The sequence below is a fragment of the Pseudonaja textilis genome, chromosome 1, assembly GCF_049901715.1.
Source record: "Pseudonaja textilis isolate UNSWEBS1 chromosome 1, rPseTex1.2, whole genome shotgun sequence".
Lineage (NCBI taxonomy): Eukaryota > Metazoa > Chordata > Lepidosauria > Squamata > Elapidae > Pseudonaja > Pseudonaja textilis.
Genome location: NC_141990.1, coordinates 223610677 through 223638621, shown reverse-complemented (window position 1 = coordinate 223638621; position 27945 = coordinate 223610677). Strand labels below are relative to the sequence as shown.

General features: G+C 41.6%; 1 protein-coding gene across 1 annotated transcript; it reads left to right on the top strand.

The window, feature by feature from the left end:
- Positions 1-83: 83 nt before the first annotated feature.
- CABP4 (calcium binding protein 4) lies at positions 84-17331 on the top strand. Its single transcript, XM_026707978.2, has 6 exons — positions 84-373; positions 5655-5685; positions 7765-7908; positions 9306-9415; positions 12755-12902; positions 17084-17331. The coding sequence occupies exons 1-6, from the start codon at positions 140-142 to the stop codon at positions 17110-17112; spliced, it is 696 nt and encodes a 231-aa protein (XP_026563763.2). The 5' UTR covers positions 84-139; the 3' UTR covers positions 17113-17331.
- The last annotated feature ends 10614 nt before the right edge of the window (positions 17332-27945 follow it).

Sequence of the window (27945 nt, the reverse complement as noted above, 5' to 3'; positions counted from 1 at the left end):
CTGAAATTGCCATAATAATCCCCTCTTATTAGCTTTCTCTCTGCTCCTTCCTGGGGGTGAAATCTAAGAGGATTACCTTGGCTTTCATGCTCAGAGACTTCATACAGAGTTGCCTATCTCAGAGAGACGCACCTGTCCCATGCTACACAAGAAGCCAGTGGAGACAGAGGGCCTAGCCGAGGGCAAAGTGGAGGAAGGAAAGCAGCCTGCCAGGCATGACAGTGAGTCCCAGGAGAGCAAAACTGAAAGCCCTGCCTCTCAGCAAAGCTCACAGTTGGGCCCTCATACCAAGCACAGCAAGAAGCATCAAGATGACCCTCATACAGCTGACACCAAAGCCTATTCCCCATTCCTCAACAAAGTTTTCGGCAAGGTGAGTGAGTGGCTGCAGATCAGGAGCATGTAACTTTCTGAAGACCCCACCAGGCTCCGTGGGAGGCGGCATGCCCCAAATAGGAAGGTCAAGGGCCTGTTGGGTGGGACATCAGTGTGTATAAGTGGCAAAATGGATGACTCGAGTCTCTGCAAGGTTTAATTCATCCGTCCCTCTTCAACAGCTGGAAAAATGCCAGCAAAGGACAAGCTCTCTGGTTTCCTTAGAGAGGGTCGTTCTTCAGTCCATGGGCTGGCAAGAAAAGCATGTTGGCTTAATCTTTATTCTGTTACAGGAAGAAGGCCAGAAACGGGCTCTCCTTGCAGTTTGTATTGCAGGACAACTGAAGGAGAGGAATTGCTGGAGTCTCTCATCTTTGTTCTTCTTACCAAGCATTCTCTGCTGGCAGGAAAAACAACACTAATGACTCTAACTTAACATGCAATGAGGCAGGGCTGGGTAAACATAGGCAGGTAATACTTGGAACAGCCGGTCAAGCCACTTGTCAAACTGGCCCTCTACATTCCTGACCTGTCAACAGTTTTTAGACACAGGTCCTGTTTCACCCAGCCATACCCGTTACCCACTGATTTATTACCTCTTTATCCTTATTGCCTTGATGTTGTTCCTCCTCTGTTGCTGCTGAAGTCACTATGGAGCACAGTCTGATGGAAGAAGGAGAGAAGGTTTCACTTCCATGATGCCTTCCCACTCCTTCTTCCACTTCTTCACTTTCAGCCATGCCATTCTCCGCTAAAGATGGAAGATGTCAGGATGATGATATAGAGGTGGAGTTAGGCAGATAGGCTTTCTCTTAGCTTCTGGGGTTGAGAAGGTCCTGGTTGCCAGTCTTCCTCTTCTTACATATGTAGTAAAATTGGAGGGAGGAGTATGAAGTAAATTTAAACGATCCAAGACCAAGTAAAAGCATTTCATTGAAGTCTCCTCATCTGTATTTACTAAGTTATTCCTTAGCTATCCATTTAGCCTACTGAGATTTAAAACAACCATGGGTTTCTGGTGGAGGTGGCAGAGAATGGCAGGTGGGTGGGGGTGTCATCTCACTGTCCTCACCACTAATGCCACTAGAACCCTGGGAAAATATATTGAAGTGCCTTGGCATCCAAGACTGATGTTTCCAGCAAAATGTTTAATATGCAAGCCATGTGAGACCCCCTAATCAAGGGTCTTCAAACTTGGCAAGTTTAAGACTTGTGGACGTCAACTCCCAGAATTCCTAAGCTAACATGACTGGAAGAGGGATTCTGGGAGTTGAAGTCCGCAAGTCTTAAAGCTGTCAAGTTTGAAGACCCCTGCTCTAGCTATTACTCTGGTGCTAGAGATATAGAGGGACAGCAACAGAGAGGGCAAGCAGCATTATTTCCTCTCTTCAACAGCAGATCTCATGTTTTGATGATGAGTCCTTAGTAGCTAGAATGGCTTTACCTAGACCTAAGAAATTAGGAATGTTTGAAGTTTGTCAAAATAACCACTAAACAGACACACACGCACATACACTCAGACTCAAGGGAAAAAATGTAAAATGATGTACTGTTGGCGTATAGTTCCAGAAAAATCATCCATAATGTATATAGGTACTTCAAATTTATGTTGATGGAAATATGGACAACATGAAAAGTCATTTTATCACGCCTGATACACTGGTAAAAAGCCAGAAATGTCTGGGTTCAAATACATTAATATATGATATAAACTTGGACTCAGAGATTAAAATATTAAATATAAATGTTATTAAAATATAAATGTTATCTATAACTGCTGTCAAGAAGATTGGAAGCTACTTTAGAATCTTTTCATTTTTTATTATTACTACTTGTTACTTTATTCTTTAATTCAACATTTGTATTGTTTTTAATTCTACTGGAAATTTTCAATAAAAACCATTTTAAAAAAGAATTCAAAAAAACCTGTATTTTCCAACTGGAGCCCCTTATGGCCTAAAGGAAACAAATGAAAAATAAATATGGAGAACTTGGAAATAGTTAAGTTCCTGAAGGAAGAATTACTTTCATCTCTAAACTGATGCTATAATTCAAAAGTAACATTAAAACAGGAGTTGCAACAGATTTGTCTCTTGAGGAGTGAGTTAAGAAATGTCAATGCCAGAAGTAAATGTTAGTTAAATCTAAATGGATTCCTAATATTGCGAGTGTTAGCTTATTTGTTAAGACACTGCTAGTTTTTGCTACCAGCCTGCTGGGTTGGTTTCGCCTTAGCTTCAACCCTGGTAAGAAAATAGTTTAAGCAAAAGGAGGTTCAGTTCTCCCCCAAAGCAAAGAGGTTTGTTCTGGGGGCAGCTGCAGAGAAAATGGAGTAGAGAAAGAGAGACTCGTTTTTATAGGGGAGCTTATTTTAGATGTGGAAGTGTATACGTGTAGATTCTAGGGTGACACTTGAGGGGCATAAATGTGTGTAGCTACATGTTATTTATGATATTTATTCTTGTGAACATCCAGTTCCGCTGGGAGACAATTTTAATTAAATCTATTTGTGTTTACAGACTTTAATATGTGGATTAGGTCCCAGTAATTTATTTGAGGATTTAAGGAAGTTTGAGTAAAAGATTCCCCACACTTTGCTATTTTTACTTGATTAACTTACTTTCAGCTTGACTGCCAATTATCTAGAGGAGACACCAATTCTCAGCCCATTGTGGGTTCTCTTAATGTTTGAGGGAAGATGGAGACAGTATAAGGAATAAAATATTTTTGATATAAAACTTCCCACAACTGCATTCCCGTGGACAAAAAATATACCTAGAAGGCAAGGCAAGTCAAGAAGAGGGGATGGATAATTACTTCAATGGAATTTGACTTGCACTTTCAGCAGTGGTAATTTGCAAGAACGTGGGTTTTTTTTGTAACTAAGGAAGCTTTCACTGGATTTGAAATACTTAGCCTTTTCATTTTTCAAAGCGGTCTCTTGCTGCTGAGAAATTAGTACATTTCCTGCAAAGCAATTTTTTAAGCCAGCAGGCAGTAGTACTGGGGTGGGGTGTGGGGGGCGCATGGGATGCCTCAAGGAGGAACTGAAGGTCCGTGACAAAGCCTCAATTTGCATGCAGATGCAGACCCTAGGTTCAGGAATGGTGATGTGAATGATCTGCCTAATGGGGCCCTAGAGAGCAACTGCCAACCAAACTGGGCAATATTGGGATACATTTTATCTACAGCAACTTTGAGGTCAGATGATCATTATCTACCCTGGCAATTCTGCCATTGTAATAATAAGGCCATATAGCTAATTAACCAGAGTGCATGCTGAGTAAGATATTAGAGAAGAATGGAGTTGGGCCACCACCTATACATGCATGCATATTCACAACTCCTATGAGCGATTTAAGGTAATTTACATTTTAATTAATGTTTAAAATTACAATATGGTTACCCACTAATACTCCCCAACTTTACTTCCTCTTCTGTTCCATACTAATCAGCAACTGATTGGTGAATGATAATACTGTATAGGCAAAGCTTCAGTAAACAGCCAACAAGTAATCACAGAGCTCCAGCAACCAGCCAGAACAGGCAGAAAATATGCAGGGAAAGGAGGCATGTTCTATTGAACACAGACGATCCACCCTCCACTGCTAATAAAGACAGCCCATACCTGCTACCTTGTTAGGAGGCCAGAAAACTGCATTAGCTTGACCAACAGGTAGAGAAGAAATGGGGAAATGCAGTCTAGTGATTTCCAAGATGTCCTTTTATTTGGAATTATTTCATCAGTGTCTACTTCAGGGGAGGATGAAGTCTGTTATGAGTAAAAATCTTTATGTGGAGCCTCCTTCTGTTCACCTGGAAATGTAGGCGTACCTCTGGGCTACCAAGGTATGAGCAACCACTAGATGGCAACCCAGACTTATAGTTTGCTGTATTTCTTTGGGACCATCTAGTTCTAGTGGTTGTGAGGACCCAGATACAGCATGCCTAAATGAAAACCTGCAGAAGTGAACTTAATCTCCAATCCATTTAATCCAATTTTCAGCAGATTAATTTGGGAAAGGATTTCTCCCTGGGGGGGAAGTATGTAGGCATAAGTGCATATATGTGCATCATCATACCTCCTGTCCCTGTCCTATTGTCCCATTTAATCGTACCTATTTTCTGTATCCTTACTCATGTTTATACTTATATCTATTATTTTGTAAGCGATTGACAAATCAAATAAATAAATAAAATAAAAATTTGGGAGGGGGGGTATTTTAATGTCCTCAACTCTTTATCCAAGCTTTCCCCCGTGTCAATCAGAGTTGGGACTTTTGAGAACACTTGTGAGGGAAATATGATTTTAATAGTAAAACAATGGCCATAACTGAATTTTGTATATATCTTTTTCTTCTTGTTTTTTAAAAATAATCCTCCCAGTGCCTGAATAGTCTTTGTTGGGGAGGGGGAGGGCTTGTCTAATGAGTCTTGAAATTCAGTAAATTTTGGAACTTTCTGCACATGTTGAAAATCCCTCTTGTTTTTCAGTAGCCTAGTTCTGAGTATTTTCCTCATGATGTCCCTTTATCTTTAAAAGATAAAATTGCTATTAACAGCTACTAAAAAATAAAAGCTGGATCATCTCTTCCTGGATCCTGCGAAAAACATAATTTTGTACTGTGTTACCAATCCAAAGCTATTTTAGACGTGTTTTCTTCAATTTGTGCTTTCTGAAAACTTCTGCTCACTTGGGACTTGTTTTTCATCTTATGCAAATTATATTAAACGTTACAAAGATAGTCCTTTTTTGTAATGGTGCAAATTCCAGAGACAGCAAAAATGTCTGCCCCCCTCCCCCCCCCTTTTTTTTAATATGCGTTTCCAGCTTTGTAGAATTTTTTGAGATTTTCCTGCAGTGAGAAGGATTAACCAAATCAGCTTCAGACCCGGAGATCCTGGCATCCTGATGGGATTTGAACACCTCCAATCTTTCCATAGGCACAAAGGAGGCTTTTTCAGGGACAATGTGTCTCATGGAAAATTCTTTTTTGCTGGTAAAGAAACTCCAGTAAAGCTTCTTCAGCAAGTTAGATCTTAACTTTATATAGCTGAAACTATAATAAATGTTACTTATGAATTTTCCCTCCCTTCTTTTATACATTCCCTATACGCCTCACTTCTGGTTTTCAGGTGGTAAAGTGGGATGTGTTGTTACATTTAGTTTTTGAAGGAAAGATGATATTTATATATATATATAATACATTTTTTCCCATTTTTTCTCTCCCTCCTCCTCCTCCTCCTCCTCCTCCCTTTTTCCTTCTTCTTTTTGCTAGGAGAGAGAGCTTTCCCCATTGGAACTGGATGGTGAGTTGGCAATGTTTAGGAAACACAAGCGGGGGGGGGGACTTTGGAATTTGGCCATGAGGGGGAGATGCAGTCCTCACTTTTTTACTGCTGATCATTAAAAAGTACTTTTACTGATTTACCCAGTTCCTAGTCTCCATTTCCATAGTGGGTATTTCAGTGTCCATTTTTGAGAAGACTTAAATGATAATGTAATTTAATTAATTTGATTTGATTATTTAGAATTTCAAATAGTTTCATCAGATCAAAGTATATTCTAGTTTGTGATTTAATCAAAAAATAGTTTGTTAAGTCAGTACCACGGGCATTTTTTAAAGAAAGGGAGTGACCAATGGAGGGTGAGCAGTTCTTGATGGAGGATGAGCAAGTAAAAATATGACACAGACCCAGTTTAGCCATTGTCATTTATTCTGGCTATTTATGAATTGCCATCAGGTAGGAAAAATGTATAAATCAGCAAGAAGTTTCCAGATGTGTAGCCGGGAGGGGTGGGAATCCAAATTTTAAAAAATTATGAAATTGTTTACAAGTAGTGCTCAACTAATGACCACAATTGAGCCCAAAATTTCTTTTCTAAGCAAGGCCCTTGTTAAGTGGGTTGTGCTCCATTTTACAACCTGTTTTGGGCACAGTTATTAAGCAAACTGTTGTAGAGCGATGGTAAGGACGAGGCATGAGACCAGAGCGTACAAGTAACTGGCTTTATTGCAATGAATAAAGGGTTGTCGCGTCTGCTAGCTAACTCGCAGACCAGCGGGCGACAACGGGCTGGCTCTGCTCGACTGCCGGCTTATATAGCCGGCTGTCAAACGGAGCCAACCAATGGGAGCTGCTGGTGCTCCCGCTCAAACAGCGGACCTGGTTGGGAACTCCAACCAGTTCCACAGACATAACACAAACTATTGCGGCTGTTAAGTGAATTATGCAGTTGTTAAGTGAATCTGGCTTCCCCTTTTGACTGCTTGTCAGAAGCCAAAAACAAAAGGTTGCAAAAGGTGATGATCACATGACTCCAGGACACTGCAACTGTCATAAATACATGCCAGTTGCCAAGTGTGATCACACTTTGATCAGGTGACCATGGGGATGCTGCAACAGTCATAAGTGTGAAAACCAGTCATAAATCACTTTTTTTCACTGACATGGCAACTTTGAATGGTCACTAAATGAATGATTGTAAGTTGAGGACTACCTGCCTATCAATAAATATTACCCTAATAGCATGTTTGCTTGCCTTTTGGATTTTTTTTCTGTTTTGTTGTTTAAGGAGGAAAGATTGTAAAAATTTATATTAGAAGAAAAGAAAGTACAGAAAGGAAAATTAGTGATAATAATAATTCTTTATGTATAGGCGTTTATTAAGGTAATAAACTGTCTCCGCTGCAAAACTGTAAATGGTCATGATGGTTCCAAATTAGCCAACATGGCAATTTTATTTGTCAAAGTGATTGCTGTCTAGACAGTACAGCTCTACAGAGATTACTTGTGCTTCTTAGCTTAAAGCAGGGGTGTCAAACCACATCAGGGTTGTGTTTGACCTCGGGGGGTGGGGAACGTGGCCAAGGTGAGTGTGGCGAGCTTGATGTCACTCGTGTCGGGGGTGCCTGTGGTGGCCCGAGCGTTCAGCCAACAAAAATGGGCTCCCAAGTTTCCATTTTCGGCTGCGATGACCTCCTGAAGCCCTCTGCCGGCAAAAATGGAGCTCGGGTGGGCCACACACAAGCTCCATTTTCGCTGGCAGAGGGCTGCAGGAGGCAGTTGCAGCTGAAAAGGGAGCCTGGGAGGGCCATGTGTAGCCCTTCTGAGCTCCATTTTAGCTGGCAGAGGCACAGTGGGCAGGTCCTTCATTGTTTCAAGGGCAACCCCATAGGCCAGATCTAAGCACCCCACAGGCCGCATCTGGCCCGCAGGCCTTGAGTTTGACACCCCTGGCTTAAAGCCAGCCTCTCCAGTTTCTGGCAACCTCTGAATGAGTCCCCAAGGGCGTGCTTGCTTTCCAAGGCCATGGGCCTTTCCTGGGTCCCCAATGGGAGAACAAAAGTCAAAGCAGGAATTTTTTCTTTATGTCTGCAATGGCAGAGCTTCTAGATGCTTTCAAGGAATTTGACACAGATCAGGATGGCTTCCTCAGCTACAAAGATCTGGGAGATTGCATGCGAACCATGGGCTACATGCCTACAGAGATGGAGCTGCTGGAGGTCTCTCAGCACATCAAAATGCGCAGTGAGTTGAATATTTATGTGCTTCTCCAGTTTCTAAGGCTCCCGGTTAATAATAATCAGAGGATGGAGTGCTGCTGACAAGGCTACTGAGGTAACCATGTCAGTATCGGGTAGTTTTTCAGTCTCCGTATACGGGAGTCCTGATTTCATTTGCAATTGATAATTTTAATTGCAGTTGATAGAAAACTGCTCAGGTTTTTGAGCTGCAGATGACATGAAAAAAATAATTAAGAACTGGTTCTAAAAGACATACAGCAATTCTTCAAGTTTCAGTTTCTTTCACAAGTTCCAATTGCAATGCACAATGTATCAATTGAGTATTCATATATGCATCGTTTTTGTATATATGCTGGCTGTGTTTTGGCTCCATCCTACACATATGCATATAAATGTGCAAAAATAAATCCCAAATCAAAATGGATTGCATCACTTGACATTTCATAGTTCACGTTTGGTAAGAATGATATTTTCTAGAACAGAATTGGTTTTCTAGTATATTTTTAATTAAAAGAATAAACATCAGCTTAGCTCTGAATAATGTAATTTGTCTCTGGCTGCTAAGCTATTGGTTTTTTTCCTCAGTTGTATGCAAAGTCGCACGGTTCTGCTTCCATTTTTTTCCTTTCTCATCTACTGGCATACCTAGGTGCTGCTTCCAAAAGTGTTTTGAGTTGCAGTTATTCTGTAAACTGTACGGCAGACTTAGAAAAGCTCTGTTTAATTTCCATAAATACCTTTTAGGGAAAAAAGTGATATTTTTTTTGCAAAATTCCTGCTTCTAAGGTCAGTGCAAGAATGTGAGAAGCAGGAGTGGGTACGAGTGTGGTTCACCCCAGCAGAGAAATGTGATGTATGGACAGAATATTTACACTTCATAATATTTAGGCATAGGGATGAACAGATATTTAGAGGATGTAAATTAGATTCAGAATTATGTTCGTAGCTCATTACATTGCTTCTTAAATTACCCACAAACCATTTCAATAAAGTTGAAGAAATTTTGATCTCCCTGAAATGCTTTCAATCACCATGTTACCCCATGTGTTGTCTTCTATTTCGTTTTATGAAACTGATGCTAGAAGATGAGTTATGAACTGTTGAAGAATAGGAAATCTAAGAACATGTTAATCTCATTCTTTTTCTATAGGTATGGTAAAAATTTACAGAGTTCTGAAAGTTAGCTACTGTGGGAAAATAGAATGCTGAATTAGACATGCTTTTGGTCTGTTCCAACTTACTAGATTTATATGAAACTCTTAGTTTCATATAAATCTAATAAATAAAATAAATATATTGAAGAAAAGTAGTTTATATATCTAATAGCATCATCTCCTACCTTATTCAAAAGTGCTTCTTCCGTCAATTGAACTAAACTTTTCTTGTTATCTCTCCTCTTAGTGGGAGGGCGTATAGATTTTGAGGAGTTTGTAAAGATGATGAGCCCCAAACTGCTTGAAGAAACAGCTCATATGGTGGGCGTGAGGGAGCTGAAGATCGCCTTCCGTGAGGTATGATAGCAAAGTCATGAACTGGATATGTAAAGTTGTGCTGAAACCCATGCATAATATTTCCATAATTATTGATACTAAATCATTTTATGAAATGGAAGAAGAATAGAGGTTTTGGTTAGAAATATGCTTGTCCCCGAGGCAGAAAATACAGCATACAGTTGTGCTGCTACTTTATTACTGGAAAATAATTAAGTTAAATAACAAGGGTCATTTAATTATTTCAAGATGTGAAATATGTAAAACAGAGATATTTACTGAGTAATCTTACCAAGGATAGAGTGGGGGCAACTGAGGCAGAAGGGGCCCACTTCCTAACCCTGCTAAACTTATGTGAAATGGCTGGACGTGATGGAATCTGGGATCCTTACTTTGAATGGGATGGACTATTCTGGACTATTTCAAGAGAAAATACATGTCATCCAACACACTAACCCCCTTTTGCCTTCTAAACACTGGAGGTCTGAAATTAGTTGGTATTTGCTGCTAACCTCAGTGAAGAAGTAGAGTTTATCTTTTTTTTTCCTCTGAGGAGGGAAATCTGAAAAGAGATACGACTCCTCTGTCTAAGTCCAGAATCCTAACATTTCACTTAGATTAGCACAAAATGTCACCACTCAAATATTCTTGTGGCTCAGACAGCTAGAGGGGCTAGTAAGATGGTATCATTGGGAATAAATACAGATGCTCTTTTGATCAATTGAATGTCTTGAAGTAATCTTACTCTATGTACAAGTATCCTCTGTGTTTGATATTCTTCTTTTCTATCTGCAAATGGCGCCTGTCTTTTTCTAGCTCATTTTAGCTTTATATATTTCTCTCATACTGGCTCCACAGAACAGAAGACTATATTTGGCAAAATGCTTAACCTCTTCCCTTCTCCTCACTCCCTAATGGAATGTTTGTTCTGGGTAAACAATATTAATAAATTGAAAAATATTACTGCAGTGCCTTTTGATTTACACCCAGATTTATTTATCTGATTGATTTATTTAGATTGATGTATTTATGGTTCTTTAAAGAAAACTCTTTAAGTGAATAGACATAGACAAAGGTAATAGAGATCCAAAACTGTATCTCCCATTGTAGCGCTTTACCTCCAATATCTTTTGCAGATAGAACAATTAAAAGTTATATGTGCTTTTGGAATGAGGAATGGATTTTAAGATAGGGACAGTTAATTATAGCTTTATTGAACAGCAAGGAGCTAAGTCATCTAGCTTATAAAATGAAGTTGATGCTTCTCAGTGCTATGAAAATCTATTTCCTGATAGGCCATGGTTACATTTCAGAAGACATAGAACACATCCAGACAACCAGTTTAATGTGACTTCTTTAATCCATGAGGCTGCATCAACCTAGAATTGCTATATCTGTCTAGCCAATGTCCACTTTGCTTTGGTAAAGAGGCCAGTGAATGGTATTATTTTAACAGTTTATTGCAAGGCTTAATAAGCTGCAGCTATTGTTGGATTTGGCAATGGAGAAAATATCTATCATTTGCTCTCTATGATATGGATAATGGCCTGGAGAGGAGGAAAGTTTTGAGAGATAGACCCAACTGATTATCTTGCAAACACAATTGAATGTTCTGAGTTTAAAAGGGGAAATGTTACTTTACTACCAGTACCGCCAAGGAGAATTTAAAACTATCTCACTGATGAGCTGAAGGCAATTTCATGGGGAAGTAGTAGGGGAAAAAAGTTGCCTGGAAAGGTTTGTACCATTGGTGACCTGCAAATAGGAAAAGGCCCTAAGTTTCTTTCCAGATGCCATTTGCTACATCAGTAAAATGCTTGATTATATAAAAATAAGATATTCAGATGATACCTGTCTATCTACCAATCTGGAGATGAGGCAAGACATTTTTATTCTCTCATTTGCTTCTGTACTGTAGAAAGTCCTTTTTTTTCCAGAAAACCAATCCTTTAATGGCATTCATAATTCCAGACTTTTCAAAATATTTCTTTCCAGGAGGCTAGTCCTTCTATGATGTCATGTCCAAAGACTTCATTCCCTTAAGCATTATTTAAGCATTATTTTTATTTTCCCTCGCAGTTCCTTCCCAGTTCATTCAAAGATCTGGCTAGTTTCCAAAAGCCTTGTGTTTTCTTTATGTAAGACAATCAGATGAACCAAGGCAAAGAAAAGCAGATGGTTAAGGAATTGTTTTATTTTCTTTCTGTGATCAGGAAATTAGTCTGATTTCTGTCAGAATAGAGCTCAACCAAACTCAGGTCAAAGAGGAAAGGGAGATAAAAATTGGTGGCCAAACAGTAATTATTAGTTAATTTGAAAACTTCAAGGACAATCATTAATTATTAATCCCATGACATCAGTGGTGGGATTCAAATTATTTTACTACCGGTCCTGTGGGCATGGCTTGATGGGCATGGCAGGGGAAGGATACTGTAAAATATCCAGTCAGGGGTGGTATTTGCTGGTTCTCTGAACTACTCAAAATTTCCGCTACCAGTTCTCCAAAACTGGTCAGAACCTGCTGAATACCACCTCTGCATGGCATAGTCATTAAATATGCTGGCATTCTGCACCTATGATAGCCACAATCTTGGTATGAGCTGTTCTCTTGGTCAGTAGCCCTTAAGCTACATGTTTCCTCTGCACCCCAAATAGGACTGCAGAACCTTGAAATTGCATTACTAAAATATGGCAGCAAAGTCCATTTTATGCAACATGATTTTTTTTTCAAAATAGAGGAGGAAATGGGAGGGAGAGGCCTGTGGGAAGGCAAACTACACTGCCATTAAATCCCTTCGCTACCAAATATACAAAATTTTAATGTTGCAAAGGAATTATCATGCTGATGTTATTCTTGTGCAATTATGTAACCTCATGCCAATTGTCTGTCATTTAGGAGTGTACAGAGAAAAAAGATAGCAAGATTGGAGAGTTTGAATAAGCATCAGAAGAGAAGGTAGAGGAGGGAAATAAGAATGGGAAGGCTAGATGGAGAATAAATAAGAAAGGAAGGTTTATTTATAACTTAGATGTATAAAGGTGTCCCGCTGAGGACAGACTCTGGATAGCATGCAATTGAACACAATATTTAAAATAGGAAAAAGAAATACATAGAATAACGTTAAACTAAACATAATAGGGAACAATATGCTGTAGCTAAGACAAACTACACACCAGTAGGCATGCCACGAATCTCTCCCAGAGCTTGGGAAAGGAGCCAAGTGTTTAAATATCATCTCAGCATGAGTAGGCAGTCCAAAGCCTTCCAGGGAGAAATTGTTCCAAAGAGCAGGTGCTGCAAGAGATGTTTGAGTGGGAAGTAAATACAGTGAGTTCTCAGGCAATTCCTTCTTTCTCAAGTTTGATACAGATGGAGATGGAGCTATCAGCAGTTTAGAGCTGCGCCAGGCTGTGACTGCTCTCTTAGGTGAGCAACTCAATGCCCAGGAGTTGGATGAGATCCTGCAGGATGTAGATCTCAACGGAGATGGAAAAGTGGACTTTGATGGTGAGAAAAGTCAGCACATGTTTTGTTAACCCTTTCCCCTTAAATACTGCATTCTGAAAGGCAGGATCTGTTTTCTAGAAACAAAGCACTATGTCAGAGGGGATTTTTTAAAAAATGCCAAATAGGTTCATCACAAATAGTACAGGACAACATTGGCTGGGTTGTTTAAAGAATTCAAGAAATAATCTAGAAAAGTTGTAGGTTTCCAGAAATGGATAGCATTGCAATTGTAAATTCCAGTAGGAGCCATACAGTAATAACCTGTTTTCAATTTTATCTGTGAAGACATGCACAAGTTTGAACCAGAACTCTTTCATTTCAATGCATTTAATGTACATTAAAAAAACAGAATTCTTTGCTACTCATTACATCTTTAATAGAAGCAGAGATTGTGGCTACTGCTTGTTTCCCTTTGAAGCTTTGTATGATCTGTAGTCAATTTTGTAACTATTGGCTATCAGAGAATATGGGCCAATTTCAAAATTCACAGTTGGATAAGGTTGACTACCTCTTTTTATCATTGTTTGTATACTAGTAGCCATATCTTTTCCATGGAACATAAACTAGAACTGCAACTCTGAAACATATTGTGATCCCCAAGACATGCATCTCTTCTAAGGACTTATCATAAACACAGCCAGGGGAAGATGAATTTTGGTAGGGTGGAGGGAATTGTGCCAGGAAACTAGATTAACACTTGTACAATATAGTTCATTCCATACATGAGAGAGTTATCACACTGAGAGGATGTAATGCCTGTTGTGATTTCTCCAAGGACCAGGATGCAACTCAGGAGTGGGCTTCAATTTTTTTTAGCAAGGGGCTCTCTAACCTAATGACAGGCTGGGTGGGTATGGTTGGGTGGTCATGTGACTGAGTGAGTGTGGCCAACTTGACATCGCTTCTTTGCCCTAATTAGCTAATATATATATATATATATATATATATATATATATATATATATATATATATATATATATATATATATATATTTTCTGAGGTTCTCGGGTGTTTGTATGTGGATCTTTGGTTGTTCGGGTTTTCTCCCGCGTAAGATTCGAAGTATCTAGGCAACGTTTCGATGAAGTCTCATTCATCATCTTCAGGCTTCTGTCTCCAGCTCTGTGCTTCTCAGAGTAATGTGAGATTGCAGCTGCTTCCTCCTTTTAACTGCCAGTGGGGGTGGGACTTGATTGGGTGGGGGCTTGGCTGTGTTCTGATTGGGTGGGGGTGTGTTCTCATTGGTAGGGGGTTTGGCTGTGTTCTGATTGGTTGGGGGGTTAGCCATGTTCTGATTGGTTCCTACCAGCAGACAAGGGCAACGCGACAGTGGTTATGAACACATCTGACTACCAAACCAAGCTAACCAACCTACTCCAAGACCCCACATACAAACCCCTAAAGACAGACCCCACCACCTACCTAGAAAAAACTACCAAATCCAAAATAAAAGCCTCCCCCATCAGTGAAGAAATCCAGCAAGGAATCATACCCAGAGAAAAATCATCCAGATGCCCCAAGCTTTATGGTCTCCCCAAAATACACAAAGAAGGAACCCCACTCAGACCAATAGTCAGCTCCATAGGCTCACCTCTACAAAACCTGGCCAAATTCCTCGCCAAACAACTACAACCCTATGCAGAATCCATCAACTCACACGTAAGAAACTCATTCCAGTTCATCGAGATCATAAAGAAACAAAACTTACAACCTAGCGACCTACTAGTAAGCTTCGATGTCATATCCTCTTCACCCAAGTGCCAATAAAAGAAGCCTTGACAGCCATCCAAAACAAATACAACCCCCAAGCACATCCTAGGTCTAACCAACCACTGCCTATCCAATACATACTTCACCTACAATGGACAAAAATACAAACAAATAGAAGGAGCACCCATGGGATCACCCTCTCACCTGTCATCGCAAACCTCTACATGGAACACTTTGAAACACAAGCTCTAGAAAAATACGACCACAAACCCAAACTCTGGCTCAGATACGTAGATGACACCTTCATAATCTGGCCACACGGGAAAGAAAAACTGAACAACTTCCTCACATACCTCAACAGCCTACACCCCAAAATACAATTCACCATGGAAACAGAAGCCAACAATCAACTTCCCTTCCTAGATGTCTTGGTATACAAAAGATCCAATGGCTCCCTAGGACACACCATCTACCAGAAGAAAACACATACTAACCGCTATCTACATGCACTCTCACACCACCACCCAGCACAGATCAATTCCGTAGCCAAGACACTCATCTCCAGAACAAAATGCTTAGCCGATGAACAACACCAAAAACCGAACTACACACTCTCACCAACGTACTTACAGCCAATGGATTCCAAAGAAAGAAGATTACCCACCTAATCCAAAAAGAAACCCCAACCAAAATCCAAGACAGAGAACAAGAAAACGGCAAAGCCCTCCTCCCATATATAAAAGGCACTACAGACAAAATTAGCAAGATCCTCCAAAAACACAACATCAAAACAGCATTCTGCACAAACAGAAAAATATCCACCATCCTAAGAAACCCCAAAGACAAAATCGAATTAGAAAACCAAGGAGTATACGAAATCCCTGCACTGCCTGCCCTACCACATACATTGGACAAACTAACAGAAGAATAAGTGCACGCATTGAAGAACATAAGAACTCAATCAAAAAGAAGAAACGACCTCTTCCCTGGTCCAACACCTCAAAGCCACAGGACATGAAATTGATTTTAAAAATACCAGAACTATCGCCAAAACCGAACACTTCAACAGCAGAATAATCAGAGAAGCCATAGAGATAGAAAAACGCCCACACAGCATGAACAAACGAGATGACACCTCCCGCCTTCCAGCCATTTGGAAACCCGCCCTCATGAACAGACGAGTACCTAACATGAAGAAGGACACCAGACCCACACCCATGAGAGCCACACAAGATGCCACCACCACACTTCCATATAGAAAACAGACTCCCACCCATTCAGAAAATGAGACACGACCATGGACCAGAAGCTGCACTGCAGCTGCATCACTACTCACTTCAAACCCCTCTGAGCCATACATGAAGCAAACCGACACCCACTATGAAGATGCAGCAGGACCACGTACTAGAAGCCAAACAGCAAGATCACAACTCACCAGCTCAAATCCCCCAGCAACTAAGACTAACCTGAGCACAACCAAGCCCCCACCTGAACAGAACACGCCTCCAACCAATCAGAACATGGCTAACCCCCCAACCAATCAGAACACAGCCAAACCCCCTACCAATGAGAACACACCCCCACCCAATCAGAACACAGCCAAGCCCCCACCCAATCAAGTCCCACCCCCACTGGCAGTTAAAAGGAGGAAGCAGCTGCAATCTCACATTACTCTGAGAAGCACAGAGACGGAGACAGAAGCCTGAAGATGATGAATGAGACTTCATCGAAACGTTGCCTAGATACTTCGAATCTTACGCGGGAGAAAACCCGAACAACCAAAGATCCATATATATATATATATATACACACACACACACACACCAAAAAGTTGTTTATTATTTAGTGCATTTAATACTTAAATAAAAGACTGGGTGAAACCAGGCTTAATAGCAGTGACTGTGAGAAGGACTTGGAGTCTTAGTGGAGTTTCTATGAGTTACGTGATTCTTATTATTCGGGAATTAATCCCTTCGGAGGCTAGCGGCTATGTTATCTGATTTTCTCAAAGGCAAGCACTGAGTGGATTGTTTATCTAGCTTACAACATTTTTCCTAGGGGTGAAATGCTCTTGGTTGAACACCTAGAAGTTCAATTAAGCCTATTAAGAGCTTTCCCTTGCTGCTTGTCTTTCTGAGGTTATTGGGGGCTCTCCGAGCCCCACAGAATCTTAACTAGGGGTTCTCCCTAGCCTCTGCAAGCCCCCAGCAGCTCACCCCTGATGCAACTATGATGGTTTATTACACTATCCCTCTTCCTAAGGCCCATCCATACTTTGGATCTTTGTCCCTTGCCTCATTTTTACCAGAAAGCTATGATTATACATCCCTCCTCTTTTACTATCCACCGCCCAGATTGTTGCCATAGATTAGAGGGAATCAAATAGACCCCCTGAGACAGAGACATTGATTGAGAAGAAGATGAGAACCTTTCAAAAACATGATTGACCTGAGTCTTCCTGTCTCTTTCAGAGTTTGTCATGATGTTGTCATCCATGTAACAAGGACCAGATGAGAAGAATGGGATGTCTTTTTGTTTCCAGAATTACTGTTATATATTTGAATGTTTGAATGTTCCATTCTGATTGGTTTGGCCGACGGCAGGAAAACTGAATAGCCATCATTGGCCAAGAACCACAAGCAGCCGCTATAAAAGAGGCTGCCGCGGCTCCGTTGTTGTTCAGTTACTGAGAAGAAAATTAAAAGCAACTAAAGATTAACTGGTCTTGAGTCGTCTTTCCCACAACTTAACACTGGCGACGAGGGTGGGATTCTGAGACAAGAAGACCAGTTGAGCACGTGGCAACGAGAACCGAGCTAGACGAGATGGCCAGAAACAACTCACCACCCGCACCGTTCAACCCAGCAATGGAAGACTGGGAATCGTACATCGACCAATTCCTCATGTTCCTAGAAGGGAACGAACTCCAAGGAATCTCCGACAATAGGAAGAGAGCCGTTTTCCTCACCCACTGCGGACCCACAGTCTTCAAAATGGCAAAGGCATTAGCGTCACCCCACGATGTAAAGAAAATGGCGTGGCTGGATTTAGACAAGTTACTACGAGCCCATTATACACCAACCGTCTCATGCCTTAGCAAGGACACGAATTTTACAAGCATGACCAAAAGGAAGACAAAAGCATCGGATATTTTGTTGCAGCCCTAAGAGACATTGGAGGAGCGTGCAAATTCCTAAACATGGACGAGGCTATGAGGGACCGCGTGGTTCTTGGATTAAGAGACCTTACACTACAGAGCCGACTACTGACCAGACCCAAAATAACATTGACCGAGGCAATAGAAGAAGCCACCGCAGCAGAAGCAGCACAAAGATCAGCAGCCACCATGCAATAGATGAATAAAGTAACACAGGAAACCCCGAAAGACACTAACCAAGCTCAAAACAAGAAGCAAGAGGGGACTCAAAAAACCACCACCACGACACACCATGAGGACATTGAATCCCTATTCAAAACTGATGAGGAAGAAGAAGAAGTAAATCAACTTTGGTCGGAGAAAGGCAGACGGGAGCGCAGGGAAAGAAAGTCAGGGTTTTGTTGTGCCGGGTGTGGAGGGGACCACCCACATTCTGAATGTCATTTCTTCGATGCTATTTGCAGGCATTGTGAACGGCGGGGACACATAGCTAGGGCATGCTGAAACAGAAATAACTATAGCCCTAGACGAAGAGGAAATACCCCCCCCCCCAGAACGAGAGAAAGACAGACAGGGGGCTGTTGGAGCCAAGACAGCAGAAACAAGTGGTGGAAAGAAGCCAATAGAAAAGAAGAAACACACCAGACAATAACTTTTGGACACTCGAGCGCATGGTGGATGCGAAGAAGGTACTTGTACAAGTCACCATAGAAGACCAACCATGTGAGATGGAGGTGGATTCTGGTTCGTATCTGTCAATGGTATCATGGAACACTCTCAAAAGCCTGATACCCGACATGAAAAGAAAGGAACTAGAAAAAACAAAAGCTCACACTTAAAGACTACCAGGGAAACAGAATTCCCGTAGTTGGAACCGGACACTTCCAGATCAAATTTTAAAAATACACGAAAGTCCTTCCATTGACCATAGTTGACCGGGATCGCCCCAGCTTACTGGGACTCGAATGGTTCGAACCGCTAGGAATCGGAATGACTGGAATAAACAACATCGCTGAGACAGACTGGGAAGAGAACCTGATGAGAGAATTCCAGAACGTCTTCAATGGAGAACTGGTCAAGTACCAAGGGTCCCCTATCTCATTTAATTTGGATCCTAAGATAGCCCCAATAAGGTTAAAGGCAAGACGAGTCTCTTTTGCGTTAAAACCAAAAATTGATGAACAATTAGATAAACTTATTGCACAAGGGGTATTATAACCAATAGACCACGCAAGGTGGAAAACCCCAATTGTGACTCCTATCAAACCAGATGGGTCCGTACGCATCTGCGGAGACTACAAGGCCACCCTCAACCATGCACTACAACAAGGCGCATACCCAGTTCCGGTGGTACAGCACCTGTTACACTCTTTGGGGGGAGGTAGAATTTTTGCGAAATTATACCTTGTGCAAACTTATCAACAGTTGCCAGTTGACTCAGAAACCACGGAAGCACAAGCAATAGTGACTCATAGAGGGGCATTCAAATGCAAAAGACTACAATTTGGAGTTAGCGTGGCCCCAGGGGTATTTCAGAGTCTAATGGAGTGCCTACTGCAAGGAATTAAAGGGGTAGTGCCATATTTTGATGACGTGCTGGTATCAGCCAAGGACGAAAAAGAACTCGAAGACCGTTTGAGGGAAGTCTTACAAAAATTTAAAGAGGAGGGACTTAAAGTTAAAAGAGAGAAATGCCAATTAGCCACCGATAAGGTTGAATTCCTGGGATACTGTATAGATAAAGAAGGGATCCACCCCACTGAAAAGAAAATCAGAGCAATCAAGGGAGCTCCCAGACCCGAAAATAAAACAGATTTACAGGCCTTCTTGGGACTTATTAATTTTACAATGTATTTTTGCCACAGGAGGCAACGATAGCAGAACCACTACATAGGTTGCTGGATAAGAAAGCTACCTGGACCTTGGGGCGACAAGAAGAAACCGCATTCCAGGGAATCAAAGACTTAATTACATCAGACTGTGTACTAATCCAATATAGCGAGACCCTGCCACTAACGTTAACCTGCGATGTATCACCCTTTGGCATTGGGGCCATACTCAGCCACATATTACCCGATGGAAGAGAAGCACCGACCACTTTCCATTCAAAAACTCTATCAAAAGTGGAGCGGAACTACAGCCAATTGGATAGGGAAGCGCTGGCCGCAATAACAGGAGTTAAAAAGTTCCACGAGTACATCTATGACAGGAGATTTTCACTGGTCACTGATCATAAGCCTCTTTTAGGAATACTCGCAGGAAACAAACCCACACCCAACATATTGTCACCGTGAATGACGAGGTGGTCCGAATTCCTTGCTGCATACAACTACGAATTAATCTACCGGCCAGGAAAGAACATAACACGCGCTGACTCCCTGAGCCGTTCTCCCCTACCCTGAGTTAGAGGATGATCCTGCACCAACCACATCAACACTGCACATCGAGACGCTGGCAAACCTACCCATAACAGCAACAGACATTGCGAAGGAAACAGCGAGAGACAGAATCCTGGTGCGGATTTTAAATTGGGTAGGTAAAGGGTGGCCAGAGACCGAAAGCGACGAGACCGTTAAACCATTTCGGCACAGACAAACTGAGCTGTCAATGTTAAAAGGATGTGTACTGTGGAGGGATAGAGTGATCATACCAGACAGATTGAGGGAACAAATACTTAAACTATTACATGAAGGTCACCCAGGTATTGTCCGAATGAAATCCATGGCTAGGAGTTATGTATGGTGGCCAGGGATGGATTCGGATATAGGGAAATGGGTAGCAACGTGCAAACGATGCCAGGAATCTAGACCTGCACCCCCTTCCGCACCTGTACTTGACTGGGAAAAACCTAGGGGCCCATGGTCTAGAATACACATTGATTTTGCTGGACCAACAAAAGGGCATACATTCTTAATAGTAGTAGATGCTTACTCAAATTGGCTAGAGGTAAGTGTCATGTATTCAACCACAACAGAAGTGGTTATTAGACAACTAAGAAAGCTTTTTGCAATGCATGGATTGCCGGATTTAGTTGTATCTGACAACGGACCGCAATTCACTGCACTAACATTTGAGAGGTTCCTAGCCAAACTAGATATAAGACATGCTTTAACAGCGCCGGGTTGGTCGACTACAAATGGATGGGCAGAACGCATGGTCCGTTTTACCAAAGAAACATTACACAGGCTAGAAACGAGATATCCAGGAAAAAATATATAAATTGCTAATGATACAGCACATCACGCCAAATGCCATGACTAACAAAAGCCCAGCAGAACTATTGATGGGAAGAAAACTAAGATCTAGTTTAGATAGACTACACCCCACATATACCACAGAAAAACCAAGAAACTCCTCCAGTAAGTGCCGTACATTTAAAACAAGGGACCTGGTCTATGCAAAAAACCTAACGGGGGAGCCATTATGGATACCAGCTAAAATAATCCAAGTAACAGGAGTCATACAGGGTAGAGACAGACGATGGAAAGAGCTGGAGGAGACATATAGACCAACTCAGATCAAGGGCCATATTAAGAAACACCAACAACCAAAGGGAAGAAGGGGAAGAGCCCACACAAACACAAGAACCAAATAAAACTTTAAACCAAAATAATAACCAAACCAGAGAGGGGGGAGACCCCTCAAACATAAATGAGAGGGGAGGGGGAAACCCTCCACAAACACAAGAAATAACAAAACAAACCCTAAAAACAACACAACAACTAACAGCACCATTAGCCCCGAGGGGAAATCAAAATCATGTACCTGGAGAAGAAGAAAACTTCGGAGGACTGGAGCAGGCATCGGAATACCATCACAAAGCCACTCTGGCAGGAGCAGCCAAGCCGACTCAACCAGCCCAGAAAGGCCAGGCGGGAGCGGCATGGCTGACTCTACCTTCCAGGATCTTTCACAGAAGAGGACGGGAGGAACAGCGAACCCATCCAAGCAGTCCGAAGACAACACCATGACTGAATTGTGCAGGTCCAGTAGGAACCATAAAAGCCCCACCTATTTACGTGACTACGTAACATAGGGGTGGCCTGATTGGTGGGACTGTACCACCTAGGGAGGGGTGTTATATATTTGAATGTTTGAATGTTCCATTCTGATTGGTTCGGCCAACGGCAGGAAAATTGAATAGCCTTCATTGGCCGAGAGCCGCAAGCAGCCGCTATAAAAGAGGCTGCCACGGCTCCGTTGTTGTTCAGTTACCAAGAAGAAAATTATAAGCAACTAAAGATTAACTGGTCTCGAGTCGTCTTTCCCACAACTTAACAATTACCTGGCTCAGTAATGAGAAGGAATTGGTTTCTACTGCCAGCTTTTTTTTACTTCCTGGAGATAGAAGCTTTTATTTATTTTTATTTATTTATTTTGATTTGTCAATTGCTTACAAGATAATAGGTATAAGTATATACATAGTTATGAATACATGAAATGGGTACATATAAGAAAAAAACAGGACAGGGATGGTAGGCACATTGGTGCGCTTATACACGCCCCCCTACAGACCTCTTAGGAAAGGGGTGAAGTCAATAGTAGAAAGTCTAAGGTTAAAGTTTTTGGGGTTTGGGGAAGAAACCACAGAATGTCAGGTAGAGTGTTCCAGACATTGACTACTCTGTTGCTGAAGTCGTATTTCCTGCAATCAAGTTTGGTGCGGTTAACCTTGAGTTTGTATCTATTGTGTGCTCTTGTGTTGTTATGGTTGAAGCTGAAGTATTCATTGACAGGTAAGTCATTGCAAGGTATGATTTTACATACCATACTTAGATCAGACCGAAGACGGTGTAATTCAAGGTTTTCTAGGTCTAGAATTTCAAGTCTGGTGGCATACGGTATTCTACAACAAGTAGAGGAGTGGAGAACTCTTTTTGTGAAATATTTCTGGACTTTCTCAACTGTGCTAATATCGGATATGTAATGTGGATTCCAGACTGATGAGCTGTATTTGAATATTGGTCTAGCAAATGTTTTGTATGTTCTAGTTAGTAGTGTGATATTACCAGAGAAAAAGCTATGTAGGATTAGGTTAACAACTCTTAACGCCTTTTTGGCTATGTAGTTACGGTGGGCTCTAGCACTTAGGTCATTAGAGATGAGTATCCCAAGGTCCTTTACAGAGCTTGGATCATCAACAAGGTCTTGACTATTCAGCTTGTATTTTATTTTCTGATTTTTTTTGCCAATATGTTAGACAGCATTTATTTGTTGAGATTTGAAGTTGCCATTTGTTTGACCATTCTGATACATAGTCAAGGTCTTTTTGAAAGGTAGCAGTATTGTCTGTGGTGTTGAATAGCTTTACATCAGGCTTGTCCAACCCGCGGGCCGCAGGCCGCATGTGGCCCAGGTTGCCTCGTAATGCGGCCCAGTGCCCACCCCAACCTTCGTGCCAGAGCCAGTGAGGAGGAGGAGGAGAGGCAGGCGTGAGGCGGGGCGAGGCGAGCGCCAAGCCAAGCAGCAACAGAAAAGGCGGGCACCGTCAGAGCGCCACCTCCTGCTGTTGCCGCCGCTGCCACCGCCGCCACTTCTGCACCCGCCGTCGCTGCCGCTTCTGCCCCTGCTGCTGCTTCTGCCCCTGCCGCTGCCCCCGCCACCGCTTCTGCCCCCACCGCCGCTTCTGCCCCCACCGCTGCCGCCACTTCTGCCCCTGCTGCTGCTGCTGCTTCTGCCCCCGCAGCTGCTGCTGCTTCTGCCCCCGCCGCCGTTGCCACTGCTGCTTCTGCCTTCCAGTCCTGCCTCATCCAGCCGGGCCATTTGCAGGAGGAGAGGTAGGCGCGAGGTGGGTGAGCTTTCTCCCCCGCCCCGCAAAATTTGGCCAGAAAATAAACTGCGATAAAAAAAACGTGATAAAAAACGTGATAAAAAATAAATAATTTTTAATAAATAATTAATAATAAAAACATCTCACTAACTTCATTTCCAAATAAATTTAATAAGTTAACTATGTTTTCTACGTTTTTGGGGGATGATCAGGTATCGTTACTGTTATTTTATTTTACGTGCGGCCCAAACCAAATTTTCATCTTCTAATGTGGCCCAGGGAAGGTGAAAGGTTGGACACCCCTGCTTTACATCATCAGTGAAGGGAACGCAGTTGCTCTTAATATGATCACAGAGGTCATTTATGTAGAGTATGAAGAGAGTTGGTCCTAGAACACTGCCCTGGGGGACACCACTGTTGACAGGTACAGAATTTGATAGGACGCTCCCAATTTTGACCATTTGTTGTCTGTTTGACAGGAATGCTTCTATCCAGTTATGCAGATGTCCAGAGATACCATAAGATTTTAGTTTTAGGAGTAGTTTGTCGTGTACCACTGAATCAAAGGCTTTATAGAAGTCTATGTAGATTGCGTCTATTGTTTTGCTCTGATCGAGTTGTGTAGTCCATATGTTTTTGCAGTGTAAGAGTTGCAGATTATAGGATAGTTTACTATTACTATTACTTCTCAACAGGAGTGAAATTCTCTTTCCTTAAGTCTGGATCCAAAGCTCCAAAGTATCTCAGGGAGCAAGTGCTAACTGTGTGCAGTAAGATTTTGTGTTTTGAGGCAAAATAGCTGGGCTAAGTCTAGAGAACTCACCTGTACCATCTTTGCTTGTTAGGTACAGAAAACGCTTCAGGACCCATACCTGTGTGGCAAGGCCTGGCAAATTCTGTCCAGGTATGGAGCCATACCCAGGTATATTTGATTTCCTCTGCCTCCTGCCATACCCAGGTATATTTGATTTCCCCTGCCTCCTGCCCCCCATCAGCTCAAAATTCCTGGAGACTTAAAATAAACTGTTTGAAGTTAATAGTTCATTCATCCAAAGATATCCTGTTGAGCTGAATGGTAATTGTTTTTTATTCCCTCAAAGCAAAATGAATAAATGAATGACAAGCCTCTTCCCAGATATTTTAAGATAAAGTGAAAGAGACTCCTTACTGGAAACTATAAGAATGTGTGTCCTATTTCAGTACCTTGGTTAAACAAAAACAAAATCCGCTTTGGATTTGTAAACAAAGCTATTATAATTCCAAAGAGCAATACCTGAACTGCTTCCCAGGAATTACATGAATTCAATGTCAGCTTGAAATTTGGAAAAAAGTTAAAGATCACTATATGCAACCATAAATATATTTATTTTCTTTGGACAGTTGCATAAATATTAGTTATATATATGTTTATGCATATGCAAAAACAGAGTCAGACTGGCTGTTACTGAACAACTGCAATGCTACATATTGAAATGGCATGAAGTATAATTGAAATATTTGTATTCTGTTTTTCTCAAGTTCATGTGTTAAGTCTAGATAGCTGATGATAATTAAAATTCACAATATTAGATCACAGATGAAATCAAAATGTAATAGTATGACACATCTGGCAAACAGAACAAAGTCTTGTTAAAATCACTTCAGCCTGACAAATTAAAAGCTTGCTTCTTACTTTAAAATTAAAATTGAGAATGAGGTCTTCAGAATTTCACTTTCCAAAATAGTAGTGTGTCTATAGAGAATGTTCTTTGTCCAATCAATTGATCCTCCACCATGGATAGGAACATAGAAATCCTACTTAGCTTGGTTTTAATAGGTAGGCAAGACTGGTGTGACAAGAGCTTCTACCTGGGATCCTTGATTTTGCTAGGACATTATAGTCATCAACAATTGTAATTATACTCATAAATATTTAGCAACTAAAAGATGTATGGCAGGATAGAAGTAATATGATCCCACAGGTAAACACCCATAACTCCTTTGCATCAATTGAAGCTTCTGAAAACTTCTAGTGATACCTCATGCTAAATGCTTTGTAATAATCAAATCTAGCAATAACTGAGACACAGTGAGTCAGTTTTCCTCAGGAATGGCACAGCATTCCTGACCACAGCTTCTTTGCTTCTTTGCCGCAAGAAACAATTTCCTCAAAACAAGTGGCATCCCTTATCCTCTAATCAGTCTACCTGTCAAAGAAAACTCTTTGCAGAAACAAATGGCATGTGTAGTTTGGCTGTGGGTAGAACATTGTTTCATGTAGGAAGGAAGTCCTGTTTCGGTGTCTGTTCTCCCCGACACGCAACAGACAGGAACAGATAAAAACATCAAAGACAACTCCAGAAAGGCAGAGCTTCCACAGTTACTTCCCATTTCACCTTGCATGCCTCCTCTTTGCCTATTACTTCTCAGCATTTTTTTTAGATTAGTTATTTTTTTTTCTTTTTTAAAAAAAGTCCTTAAACTTTTTATACCATGTTCAGAAAAAGGCTCAGCTAGTGGGTCTAGCACCTCTGTGTTTGGGAGATATTACTTGGACCACTAAGAGACAGCCAAACCTATTATTCAAAAGACCCTCCTATGCTTGCTCAACCTCCCCACCGCATCATGAGAGGGAGGGAGTGTGATTGGTACTTGTTTTTCCCACCAGTGGGGTCCATCAGTGGGAAGGGAAACCAAACTGAGGGATAGAATCAATTGTTACTACCATTTTAGAATGCCTTGATAAGACCACACTTGGAATACTGCATCCAGTTTTGTTTGCTGTGATGTAAAAAAAGATGTTGAGACTCTAGAAAGAATGCAGAGAAGAGCAACAAAGATGATTAGGGGACTGGAAGCTAAAACATATAAAGAATAGTTGTTGAAATTTGATATGTCTAGTTTAATGAAAAGAAGGACAAGGGGTGACATGACAGCAGTGTTCCACTATCTCAGGGGTTGCCACAAAGAAGAGGGAGTCACTCTATTCCCCAAAGCACTTGAGGGCAGGACAAGAAGCCAGGGTAGAAAGTAATCAAGGAGAGAAACAACTTAGAACTAGGGAGAAATTTCCTGACAGTTAGTACAATTAATTAGAGGAACAATTTGCTTCCAGAAGTTTTTAAGAAGAGATTGGACAATCATTTGTCTGAAATGGTATAGGGTTTTCTGAGCAATGGGACAGCAGGTTTCCTGAGCAGGAGCAGGGAGTTGAATTAGAAGGTCCCTTCCAACTCTGTTATTCTCAGGGGTGGGATTCTACCAGTTCACAACTATTCGCTAGAACTGGTTGTTAACATTCTAAGCAGTTCGGAGAACTGGTTGTTAGAAGAAATTACTGGACTAATCCTGTAAGGAAGGCAGGAAGGAAACATTCTGGTGTTGCTTACATTCTTGGCAGGACTAGACTTCCTGTCTCAGGAACCTCTCTGGAGTTTTTTTTCCCCTCCTTTGCTGGTACTTTGCTTATGTGGAGTGACCATTGAAAAAAGTGACCTATGACCATTTTTCACACCTACGACTGTTGCAGCATCCCCACAGTCATGAGAGGCCAGGCGAGGAGATACGTGCCTCAATGTGAGTGATGTTGAGTTGGCCACGCCCAGCAAGTAACATGACCACCAAGCCACGCCCACCACCTAAGCCACACCCACAGAACCGGTTGTTGAAAAAATTGAATCCCACCCTGTTATGTTTTTATTCAAGCCATGGGGTTCCACCATTCACTTTACTCAACTTATTCCACATTGAAACTGCAAGGAATGACCCACATGTCAGGCTCATTATGGAAGGAGAGTAAGACTTGACCATTGGGGAAACAGGACTAGATGAACTAATTGTACTTTATTGTAAGGCTGCATTAACAGAATCTTGCAAGTCTCAAAGTACAAATTTCCAACCCACCACTTCGAACTGCCTGATCCGTTAGGGCAGACCCTTTTTCAGTTTCATTTTGAGACCATTAAGGGATTGCTGGCTCTTGCCCCTCTTATCCGATTGTTTTCTCCTTCTCTTTCTTCAAGGTCACTAATTCCTTTCATTACAATAGCCAGTGAATGATAGAAGGTTGATTATTCTTCGGGGGTCTCTATAAAGCTCTCCCCCCAGTCCCTAATCCGGAAAGTGAGATGGCTAGTGGCAAGGTGGTGGGATGGCCAAGAGGTGGAGCTTTCACCTCACAATCAGGAGGCTGTGAGTTCAATCCTAGGTAGAGGCAGATATTTCTCTCTCTGGGCAGAATGAGAATTTATCTACTGGAAAAAAAAACCCTCTGCATTGGTGATAGGAAGGGCATCCAGCCAGTAAACACTCTGCGCCATTCAGTTGCCCAGACTCCACCCTGCAAGGGATTATGGGGTTTGTTAAAAAAAAAGAAGATGATGATCAAATCCCTCAGAAGGTAGTGTTATCCAGGATTCAATCATCCA

Coding starts and splice junctions, on each gene's coding strand:
- CABP4 (XM_026707978.2), top strand. CDS start 140: ATGCTACACAAGAAGCCAGTGGAGACAGAGGGCCTAGCCGAGGGCAAA. Junction 374..5,654: donor TCAACAAAGTTTTCGGCAAG/GTGAGTGAGTGG, acceptor TCTTTTTGCTAG/GAGAGAGAGCTTTCCCCATT. Junction 9,416..12,754: donor TGAAGATCGCCTTCCGTGAG/GTATGATAGCAA, acceptor TTCTTTCTCAAG/TTTGATACAGATGGAGATGG.